This window comes from Astyanax mexicanus, chromosome 20 (assembly GCF_023375975.1).
Source record: "Astyanax mexicanus isolate ESR-SI-001 chromosome 20, AstMex3_surface, whole genome shotgun sequence".
Classification (NCBI taxonomy): Eukaryota; Metazoa; Chordata; class Actinopteri; order Characiformes; family Acestrorhamphidae; genus Astyanax; species Astyanax mexicanus.
In genome coordinates this window covers 14983085-14995557 of record NC_064427.1, presented here as the reverse complement: position 1 = coordinate 14995557, position 12473 = coordinate 14983085, and the positions used below count along the sequence as shown (strand labels likewise).

General features: G+C 37.9%; 1 protein-coding gene across 6 annotated transcripts in view; it reads right to left on the bottom strand.

The window, feature by feature from the left end:
* The window catches only part of ptbp3 (polypyrimidine tract binding protein 3), a 92643-nt gene that overhangs the window by 33110 nt on the left and 47060 nt on the right, over positions 1–12473 (bottom strand). For 5 of the 6 annotated variants that reach the window (XR_007427483.1, XM_049468969.1, XM_049468967.1 and 2 more), the window contains 3 exons: positions 11623–11698; positions 4051–4217; positions 2097–2243 (listed from right to left, as the gene is read on the bottom strand). Coding sequence is in view for 5 of the 6 variants with exons in the window: in XM_049468966.1 (XP_049324923.1) it covers positions 2097–2243; positions 4051–4217; positions 11623–11698 (390 nt within the window). In the remaining variant the exon portion in view is untranslated. The remainder of the gene's footprint in view (positions 1–2096; positions 2244–4050; positions 4218–11622; positions 11699–12473) is intronic. The other variant, XM_049468970.1, reaches the window with a different exon arrangement.

Sequence of the window (12473 nt, the reverse complement as noted above, 5' to 3'; positions counted from 1 at the left end):
AAAAAACAGGTACAGGTACGAGGAAATCAATAATCTATAACTGAGGATCATTCTGAATCTGGATCAGGTTCTTTATTAAAATTAGGGGTGAAACGATTACTCGAGTAAATCGAGTAACTCGATTCACAAAATTGATCGATTAATTTTCTGTGCCTCGAGTAATCGTTTATTTAATTAATAAACTCAGCGCGCGGTATTTTTGAGACTTTTATTTTGACAACGCGCTCAGGGTTACGTCACCCTGCCCGGGAACAAGGAGACGGAGGTTTAAGCAGCGGCAAAAATGGAAGTGGCGAGAGAAAACAGCGATTTTAAAGGAATAAAAGCATTTTATGTTCGAACTGTGACCTGTACTCGGTGCAGTGCCAAAACAGCGCGTTTTAATGCTGCACCATCTGAGCCGAGGACACCCGAGACGCGAGGACGCCGAGAGAGCAGGTAAATATAACTTATAATAAATCAATGAGATTAACATTAATGTGAATTAATAACAAAACGACAGGGCTTTGGAGTGTGAATTAATAGAAGCACTGTCTATAATGTGTGGTTAATTTATTAGAACAGAGACAAGTTCATACATGCTTTATGTAAACAGTAAACACAGCGCTGTGGAGTTCAGAATATAAACAATAAAAATGTTAAAAGTTAGCTAAACTGAAGTTACTTTGGCTGGAAACTAAATGCTTGATTTCTTCATCTAAGAGTACATTTGGCCAGTGAGACAAAAAAGTATGAACACTTTTGTTCATATAAGGAAGTGTGTCTCTTATTTATTGGGTAAAATATTGATTACCACTAGTGTCTAATGTGCCCCAATGCGATAGGTGTCAATCTTAATAAATGCACGGCCATGAACTTATTATTAGAGTTATTAGTCTTAGTGATGTAATTAGACCCAAATAGTCCAACATATAAATAAAGAAAAGAGCAACATTTGTAATACTTGTGTGTCACAATTATTCCACAGGTCCTGATATATTTTGGAGAAGCGGCTTGGCGGTAAAAGAATGCAGCACACTGATCCAACACTGGCAGAACTGACAACGTCTCAGAAGCTAAGATGCACAACACAAAGACTATGTTTATGCCTTTTTTATTGATTTATACCCTAGATTTGTTATTTACAAGAAATCCAAATGTGAAAGTAAATGTAATTAATTTTTTTTTTTTTATTGTGGTATTTATTTATTTATTGTGTTTTATTTATTTGTATTTGCAATTTGGAAATGTTGTGAATTAAAAAATATAACTTATCTAAAAAAGGAAACCAATTGGTCATTCATTATTGAGTAAAATTCCTTTTTAATTGCTCTTTAACAAAAAAAATGTTTTATCCGATTACTCGATTAATCGAATCGATTTTTCAGTAGAGTACCCGATTACAAAAAGAATCGATAGCTGCAGCCCTAATTAAAATATTAAAATATTATCAGGCAGACGTCAGACTAATTATTGTTTTTGAAAACCAGTTATGAGTTAAATCAAGTTTAAATGTGCCATAGACTGCATTCATAGGATTATGCTGATTAAACAGTATGCAGCTCTAGTTAAGAGTGTACATGCTCAGATGTGGTTTTACATCCCTGTTAATTTACCATCAAATTCAGATTTTTTTTAACCCTCTATGGCATGAATTTTACATTTTTGAGGAGAAAATGTCTTGGCTAGGCTAAAACATTGAGCTACGCAGGTTCAGTCTTCACTGTGTTCTCTGTGGCTGTTGGTACAGGAAGAGAAGTAAGGAAATCCTAATGTTAAACGAAACAATGAATTAGGACCTATAATAAACTGATAGTTTTCTTGCTAAATATTCTGTGCATCACTAATAAACAGAGTTTTTCGAGATTTTAAAGCACCTTTTAAACATTACAGACTGTCTAATAGTTCTAAATCATTCCCTGACTAAAGCAGCCGAACAGCAGCAGCCTCCGTCCATTCTACACATAAGATTTATGTAAATGTAGTCAGTATGGTGACAGCCAATCAGATAGCTTAATTGAGGATGTTCAGTGTATCCATAGTTACGGGTTACTATGGCGGATGAGTGGGGGTTGGAAGTGAGGTAGAGAATGGTGGTGTGCGGACGGGCTCCTCACCCCCTGGTTGGGCAGGTTGTCGGTCTTCAGCTCGCGGTGGTTGGAGTACTGGATGTAGACGGGTTGGTTACGGACGTGTGGCGTGGCCGTGGTGTAGTAGTTCACCATGGTGATCGCTGCTTCTTCAGAAGCCATTTCTATAAAAGCCTAAAGTGAAAAGACAAGACAAAAGAGGGCAAAAGAGGACCAACGTCAGAATACATTACTGATCAGAGCAGAACCCCGATCCAAAAACACACATTTAAACACTTATCCATCCTGACCTTCATTTTCTGACTTTATATTACTCAAAATAAAAGACAATGAATAAAAATATAAGAGTGAAGATTTAAAATCACGAAAAATTATTAAATAAAATGTAGATGAGGAATATAAACATGCACTTAAATATGTAGAAAATAGACATTAAAGGGACATTTAAATACTAAAAACATGTTTTATTTGATAAAATCAGGTAAAATATGCTATATTATCGCTGTCCTAAAAAAACATTCTAAATGGTCAAATTTCAAAGAGAATAAAAAACATTTTCAATAAAAAATTAGGCTTAATAACGAATGAATATTTAGTCAAACCTCAAAAATGTGCTTTATATTTATGCACATTTCATGATATACATATACATATATTTAATATAATACCTTATAGATGTGTTTTTTCTTCTATTTTATTTTTCTAATGTTTAAATGTAACTCTTTGTTCAGAAATCGAACAGGTAAAATTAAATCTCTGTAAATAAAAGAGCAGTGAGGGGCGGAGTCTCAGTATCACAGTAAAGTCTCTGTGCTGCACAGAGAGGAATTATAGAGGAATTATTATATACTGAAGCTGAGAGCTGAGTGATGGATTCAGCTCCGACAATAAACAGGATCTTTTGAAGCCCCAATCAAACCTGAAATTTATTCCTCAGCAGCAGAAATAAGGGAAACCTGCTCTAAACACGCCCACCTCCATTAGAATATGAAGAGCCTCTCCACAGCTTTCTGGTTCTTCTCTTATTAAACTCGCCTTGATGTGTTTCAGAAAACACACTTCACTCCCGTCCCTCCAGCAGCACTAATGAAGTGTAAATACATGCTGCAACATTACGCCTCTAAAAAGCTCTGAATTAATGTCAACCTGTTTTATTATATTTAATAAACAATAAGTATAAACTAATACCAGAAATAGGGCTGTGTATTTAGTATGTTTATATTGTGTAATGTATACAGCTGTTACTATTTAATATATCACTATACAGAGTTTTACATATATACTAAAGTTAAAGCGACAGTTTGTAAGTTCTGTAGATTTGGGAATTTAGAGACCTCTCTGGTGAGAATGTGTAATTACACAGAACACATTTATTGCACATTAATGTAAATTGATACACTAATGTGTGAAATTCTGTAATTCTATTATATTATTACCTGTTTCATTGATTTTGTTTATTTATGAAATGCTGTCAAAATGAAGAAAGAACTTACTTTCAATTACAACAAACCTACCAGACCATTCTAATTTCAGAGTGCATATATTATTATTATTCTAATGAGATTCTGTTAATTAGAATATTTTAGCACCTATTTTGTTATGGTTGTCTAGGTTTTATGTCTATTTTTAAGCTTTAAAAAATATATATTAATTATTAGGTGGAGTAGAGAGAGAACAGGCAGCTTCTCCAGTGTCCTGTAGGAGATTCTCCAAAACCCTCAAAGTTTCCAGAATATAAATAATTTATTTTACTGCAAAAAGGCTTTTATATCACCTTCACCTGTAGCATGTATACAGACCAAAGTCCTGTTAAAGGGTTAAAGAACTGATTCCCCAGAGAACAGAGACTCCAAGAAACCCATTTCCGGCTGGAGGAAATGGAAGCAGGAAACTGGAAGTATCGGAAGAGTCCAGTCGATTCTTATTTAACCGTTTTTAATGAGATTCACCCACAGAAGCTCCTCAGACACAGAGAACTTACCTGGTTTTTTGCTTTCAGCATCAACAGATTGGTAACTTTTCCGAACGGGATTCCTAATGAGATAACCTCGGCCTCGGAGACCTCAATGGGAACCTTGCGCACGTGAAGGACGCGAGAGGGGCCGCAGGATCGGTCTCCTTTATATGTTTTACTCTCGTTGCCATTAGCTGCAAATAAGAAAGAAAATCATTTATTAAAATTAGATGAGCTACTTTTACAAAACTCTCAAAGAGCTGCACTACAAGATTTAAGCGCTACATGATTTAATGCTAAGCTAAAAGCAATGTTCATTTCAAATGTTTGTAAAAAGTGTTTAACTTAAGTTACTACATGATTCCTTATGTGTTCCTTCCTAATCTGGATCATTTCACTATTCATTTACTATTCATTTAATTGGGAAAAATTAAAATAAAATAATTGAATAAAAAGGTGTGTCCAAACTTTTGACTGATACCCAATGTCTAATTCTTCATTCTTTTTTTTTCTTATTTTTAAAATACAACCAAAACTCTCCTGTAAAACAGGGGGGGGGGGGATCCTTACAGGATTATCAGCTTTATGCAGCCGGCAGACTGGAAACTGTGCCCGCTGTGCAGCCTGGCACAGAACACTTGCTACAGGCACATCACACAGCAGTGACAGGTTTTCAGCAGACAGACTGGCAGACAGACAGACAGACTGGCAGACAGACACAGTAAAGCAGCGCCCTCACTGTGTCTGACATGCAGGGTGACACTGTTACTCCCAGGAGTTTAGCTCTTACACTCTCAGACTGTAATATCTGTCTAAATATCTGTCTTGCTCCACACACCCATCCACTCAGTGTGTGTTTTACAAGATCATGTCCCGTGAATTTTGGTGCATCAGTGTAAAAACACTCACTGTCTTTAATAAAGAATACATTGCAATATCGATATTGCAATATATTGTATCGCAGATCATTATCAATACCTGCCATTAAATACTGATACTTTAACTGGAACTTGGACTCTCTAAAATCCTTAAGCCCTGCCTCCAATTAGATTTACTAATGTTACTGCCCCATTACTCCACATGGTGGCGCTAAAATGAAATAAACAGGGTTAATAAACCTGTTAAATTGTGTGAAACTGAAACAATAAAACCATAATTCCTGATTTTTGATCATTTAGGAATATTTTATGTATAAAACAGATGCTGTGAAGTATTGTAGAGAATTGTACTGTGATATATCGAGTATCTCAGATCACAGTATTATGAGACCATCGTTATCATGATAATACCTGAGATGCCGTGATTTCCACTCCTAATAAATAAGCCCTATTTAAACATATAGATATGAAAGTATAAATGAATATAATGACAGTCATTAGATGATGTTGGTATAAATATTCTAATACGACAGTTTTCCTCTATCTGTTTCAGCTGCATCTTTAGATTCTGCTGAAGCTTTTTTTTTTCTCTTTATGTCCCGCAGGTAATTCAGAGTTCTGGGAAAAAACCCACAACAGCAAACACACGAACGTTCTGTGATAATTAGGGCAAAACAAGAAAAAACTGCAGCTTTCCCTCTTTTCCTGGAAAGTTACAGCAGTGAAATTCTGGGCAACAGTAAGAATATTTATATATTTATTTATCTGTACAGAGTTTCATTACAACCTGCAAAATACTGCTTTAGCAACTGATTCTAAATCTATTTAAAATATATACTAAAAATTCAATCTGCACCCACTACTATCTATTCAGCCTCAGTAACAAGATAACACCTCTAAATGTATATAGGAATGGGCATTCCAATCTCAAACCATCTCCTGAGATAACACTTAAGGATCAATGTACACACTATCCCATGACTTTTGGCAGCTTTGGAACATGTATTTATTGAAACTACTACTATAACTATTGTAGATACTACATTTCCCATAATGCCATTGGGGATCAGTGTGTGGGCGTGTGCTGAGTAACAGGCGGGGCTAACACAACACCCTGCTCTTGTGTTTATGACTCACACACACTCACACACACTCACACACACACACACACACATACTCACACACATACTCACACACATACTCAAACACATACTCAAACACATACTCACACACACTCACACTCCGTCGACCACCAATCCCACCCCCCCACCCCGCTTTATCCACCCCACGTTACCACGGCAACCGTACACATGACCTATCAAGGTATCTGGCTCCAGCGTGACGTTTTGTCTCTTTTGTGCTTTTAACTATTCTTATTGTGCTTTAATGAGATCAGAGCGTCCATCCCTCTGGACTCAGAACCGCCGCCGGCACGGTCCAATCCGGAGAACAGTAATACTGATAACTAATCAAATCCAGATCAATAATCACCTCTTCACACACACCACCATAATCCAGCTCCGGTTTTATTCACAGGATCAATTCTGGGAAAAATGCTCGGCTTACATCTGTGCTGAATGCTGCAGGTGTCAACACCCCAGTTACCAAGTATAATAAAGGAACAGCCCAGTTACTGTTTATAAACCCCATTACAATTAGCCGATGCCTCAGCCGAGCCTAAGCCAATCCTGCCATACATCAGCCACACTTGAGCCGATTCTTTATGCTATCTATGCAACCAGACTCTGCTACAGCCTACTGTAGCTCATTTACATGTTACCCGTTACTACTATTATTACAGACTTCTGATTATAACTGTCGTCTACTTTACATTCTTCAATTACAGATCAGGGTGTGTTTACTTTTAACTTCTTCTATTCTCCTTCTGTTTCTGTTTGATGACTCGGTGTGAGTCTGTGGTTGGTTGGTGCTGCTGCTGTTTCTGGACCAGTTCCTGCTGTACACATTTTAATCTGCAGTGTTTAGTTTTTGGATTCTGACTGTAATAATCATGGTGTGGATTGAATACAGTGTGACTAAAGCGGAACAAAAATTTAGCAAAACATGCTTAAACCATTATTTACAGCATCTGTCTCTGACTAATATTCAGTGACAGTGTGTGCTTTATATAGTCTGACAGTAATAACTGGAGTGATTTTAATCCAGTATGAATTCACAGTGTGTGTAGTTTTACAGTCTGGCTGTAATAATTATGGATTGAGTTTTTCCACTATGAATCTATGAGTGTGTGTAGTTTATAAAATCTCACAGTAATAATTACGGACGCTCAGGCTTTACGGACGCTCAGGCTTTACGGACGCTCAGGCTTTACGGTCGCTCAGACTGTACGGTGGCTCAGGCTGTACGGACCCTCAGGCTGTAAGGACGCTCAGGCTTTACGGACGCTCAGGCTTTACGGACGCTCAGGCTTTACGGTCGCTCAGACTGTACGGTGGCTCAGGCTGTACAGACCCTCAGGCTGTAAGGACGCTCAGGCTTTACGGGCGCTCAAGCTTTACGGACGCTCAGGCTTTACGGACGCTCAGGCTGTACGGTCGCTCAGGCTTTACGGACCCTCAGGCTGTACGGACGCTCAGGCTTTACGGCCGCTCAGGCTTACGGACGCTTAGGCTGTACAGACGCTCAGACTGTACGGACGCTCGGGCTTTACAGACGCTCAGGCTTTACGGACGCTCAGGCCGGGCAGATACTGAGATTAGCTTTTAGCAGCAGGATGCTGGAGGCTGGATGAAGCTGTACGGATGAAAAATGCTGAAGCTCAGAAATGAGTCTGTTTCAGATCCAATTCAACCGGACGGGAGGAAAACAGACTGACTGATGCTGAGGCTAAATTCACATTATCAGTTGAAATGGCATGTCTGTAGTGGAGGGTATCAGGTGTTTATCAGCAGAAAATGAAAAAAGGAAAACAAATAACCCGTCTATTCAGCGCTGCAACTGATCCATCCTGAAACAGAACACACCCCCAGCCTTTGATTAGCTTTGGTTTAGTTCTGAGGACGAGTCGCAGTGTTTATGTAGCTTAAACAAAGCGAACTACTATTAGATTTTTAGGCTAATTTAAAGCATTTTATGTAAAACAGACTGTAATGGTGAGTCTATCAAATCTTTAATGGGCTAAACTCTGGTGAAGCTGGCAGTACAATGCACAATTAGGGTGGTTGGGGGGTGTCGGGCGCATGGTTGAGTGGGTGTTGGGCGGGTGGTTGAGGGAGGTTTTGGGCAGGTGGTTGGGGGGTGGTATAAGAGAGCTTCTGTCATCTTCACTTGAAGTTGAGAGCGTGTCGGGCTGGCGGGGCAGAAAAAAACTTGCACGGATCTGGAGGACTGATCCCTGCAGACTGAGCTGAAGTGTGTGTGTGTGTGTGTTAATGTGGCAGGTAACCCTAACCCAAAAAAATGTGGAAATAAAGATGTTTCTGGTCGAATCCACTGATGTCATCATGCAGAACCTGGAGAGAATACTATAGAAATAAATGATAGTCTTTCAACCACGAACAAGGGGTACCACAACAACCACTTGGAAACACCTAAACAACCACCTAGCAACACCCTAGCAACTGCTTAGCAACTACTAAGCAACAGCATCACTGCAATGGTCTAAAATACCACTACCAATTAGTATACTATAATGCAGCACCTGATGTCTGTTGTTAGCAATCTTTTAACTATTTTAGCTAAAAAAAACAGAGAAAACAAAACCTGTTTTACACTCCGAAACGTCATGTGATTTAAATCCCAACCCCTCGTACCCAAAACCAGCTGCCCGGATAACAGCACAGACGCCGGCTATCAAAGTTATTATCGCTACCTCCTACAGATCAGCCTCATACTTCCGTCTCCTTCAGAATACTCTGAGCTTATGCTCACGCTCTGAGGGATGAGCTTTGATTGGATGGTGCGTGAAGGTCGACCCTGCAGAGGACGGTAAATACAGGGGACTGTTTTAGCAATATAAGCAGCAGCCATGCTGAAATGTGAAGCTAAAAATTATGTTTTATAATCAGAGTTATTTCTGTGTGTATCTCTGTGTGTATCTCTGTGATTGTGAGTTTCTGTGTGTATCTCTGTGATTGTATGTTTCTGTGTGTGTCTGTGATTGTAAAAACATGGAAAACAAATAAAATTATAAAACAACATATGAGATAAAACTAAATAAAACCAATATGCTCAAGAGTGAGAAATAAGAAAAACTCTTATATTCCCACAGTCTCTCGCTATTTAAATGCCAGTGTGTACAAATATGTTTTTAGACCTGTTTTAAACACTGAGATTAAAGTGGTTTGGGGTGTGAATACAGTAATGCACTTCGACCAAAAAAAAAAAAAAAAACACACCAAGACCCTTCAGAGGAGCGGTGGTCCTGTTCCCCTCCCAGATCAACTCTGTGGCAGTTCTTTTTTAACCATTTTTAACCCAAGTGTTAAAAATGACTTGAAAGCAAATCTTATTTATACAGCAGGAAAACCTGTTTTTTTTGGTCATTTACACTAAATTCTTAATATAACCTGAATCTGTAAAACCTGTACCTACATTTCTTACCTGCACCAGGTGTGAACCTAGTAAAGGTACACAATCACAGAGATACACACAGAAACACACAATCACAGAGATACACACAGAAACACACAATCACAGAGATACACACAGAAACACACAATCACAGAGATACACACAGAAACACACAATCACAGAGATACACACAGAAACACACAATCACAGAGATACACACAGAAACACACAATCACAGAGATACACACAGAAACACACAATCACAGAGATACACACAGAAACACACAATCACAGAGATACACACAGAAACACACAATCACAGAGATACACACAGAAACTCACAATCACAGAGATACACACAGAAACACACAATCACAGAGATACACAGAGATACACACAGAAACACACAATCACAGAGATACACACAGAAACACACAATCACAGAGATACACACAGAAACACACAATCACAGAGATACACACAGAAACACACAATCACAGAGATACACACAGAAACACACAATCACAGAGATACACAATCACAGAGATACACACAGAAACACACAATCACAGAGATACACACAGAGATACACACAGAAACTCACAATCACAGAGATACACACAGAAACACACAATCACAGAGATACACACAGAAACTCACAATCACAGAGATACACACAGAAACACACAATCACAGAGATACACACAGAAACACACAATCACAGAGATACACACAGAAACACACAATCACAGAGATACACAATCACAGAGATACACACAGAAACACACAATCACAGAGATACACACAGAGATACATACAGAAACACACAATCACAGAGATACACACAGAGATACATACAGAAACACACAATCACAGAGATACACACAGAAACTCACAATCACAGAGATACACACAGAAACACACAATCACAGAGATACACACAGAAACACACAATCACAGAGATACACACAGAAACACACAATCACAGAGATACACACAGAAACACACAATCACAGAGATACACAATCACAGAGATACACACAGAAACACACAATCACAGAGATACACACAGAGATACATACAGAAACACACAATCACAGAGATACACACAGAGATACATACAGAAACACACAATCACAGAGATACACACAGAGATACATACAGAAACACACAATCACAGAGATACACACAGAGATACATACAGAAACACACAATCACAGAGATACACACAGAAACACAAGAGATTACTGTTTGCTTAATGTTAAATATAAATGCTGTTTTTCATTTTAGTGAAGAATAAACAGCAGTAATGTAGATTTTATCTGTTTTAATTTGTTAAATATTTTTTGCAATTACTAAAGTAATGTTTAAGTTAATCTTGATAACTTAAGTGAAGGCATGTAATGGACTAATAAACTGACTATTAGGCAACATTTTGGCCTAAAATTTGACCAAAAAGCTTTAAAAATTGAAAATTTTATGCAGATGTTTTTAAGGATGTTATTAAATCCCAAACCAGAGTACAGTAATGTGTTTTTTGTAAACGCAGGAATAGAGTAATGAGTAAATCAGTCCTGTAATAAAGTCCTGTTTTTAGCTGTTTATCAGTTCAAGAATTTTGCAGATTTCCTTTTTGTTTCTATTCAGTTAGAATTAGTTTTATTGAGTGTTTAGTGTAAGTGTGAGATATATAGTGTGAGATAAAGCCTCGTCACTCCACCTGTGTTTCCCTAAACCAGCGTTTAACCTGCTGACCCTGTTCACTATTCTCACACTGATTACATCATAATCCCATTCACACTCTCCATAATACTCTAACACTAATACTCTATTATTACTATTAGAGAGAATACGAGAACGAGAGAGAGACAAAACTTTGCAGCATCAATGCATCCACCTCAGATACCATAGCGCCAGTAAAACCGCAGTGACCACCTAACAACATTATAGCAACCACCTAGCAACCACTTTTGCAGCCAATCATAGAAACCGCAACCATACCTTGTAATATCATGTATTATCATATGATGCCACAATGACCACCTGGCAGCAACACCATATCAACCCCCTAGTAACCAATTAATAAGTACAGCAGCCAGTTAGTAACCACCAAGTGATACCGTACCAACCACTCAGCTACACCATACCAACCACCGTCTGTGTGAAGTGGTGTAGTTATAGACTGTACCTGCTGATGGAGTAGAATTGCTCATGGTAGGACGGCCAGGCATGAACGCAGGAGCAGGAGGCTCTTCAGACGTCCACTGAAACACAAACCAGCAGAGCGACACTGTGTTATTTTTTTTTTCACATTTTTTTTACTTAATTTAATCTCCAAAAACAATCTAATCTTTTAGTAGAAGTCAATGTATAAATGTATAATGATTATATTTTTAGTTGACACACACATACTGTTACAAAAAAACCCTAAGAAAAATCAGCTATTTCTAGAATATGAAACAATAATAAATGTAAAAAATGTATCCTCAGTTCTGATCCCAGAGCATTTTTGTCCTGTAAAAGTTAAAGTGACGGTCTCTAGATGTGCGGCTCCATTTTGAGTAAAGGTTACATTTCCTCGGGTAACCAGTAAATTATAACCAGTTATAATCAGAAAAGGATCTTGGGATCTACAGACCCCCCCTGATTTAAAATAAATAAACTCTGTGAAGCTTCACAGGAATAGAAGCAGAAGAACATTTCTTAACTTTATTTGGCCTTTCTCCAATCAGGAACACTACTATTTTCTAATGATGCACGGTGATATCGGAATTATATCGGCATTTCTGTAGAGTCAGCATCATCAATTTTTGAAACCAATACTTGGTGATGAATTAATTGTACTACAGAAAATAGTTTTAAATGAATAAAGTTAAATCAGAGAGTCTAATCTCTCTGCAAGTCGTTCATTTGCATATCTGCATTGGCATCAGCATACTTTCACTTTAAAAGAAAAAATCTTACCCTTAAAAATGCTAATGTGACTAACCAAGAATTACAGCTATGAGGAACTTATTAGCATAACGTAATTAAGCCCTA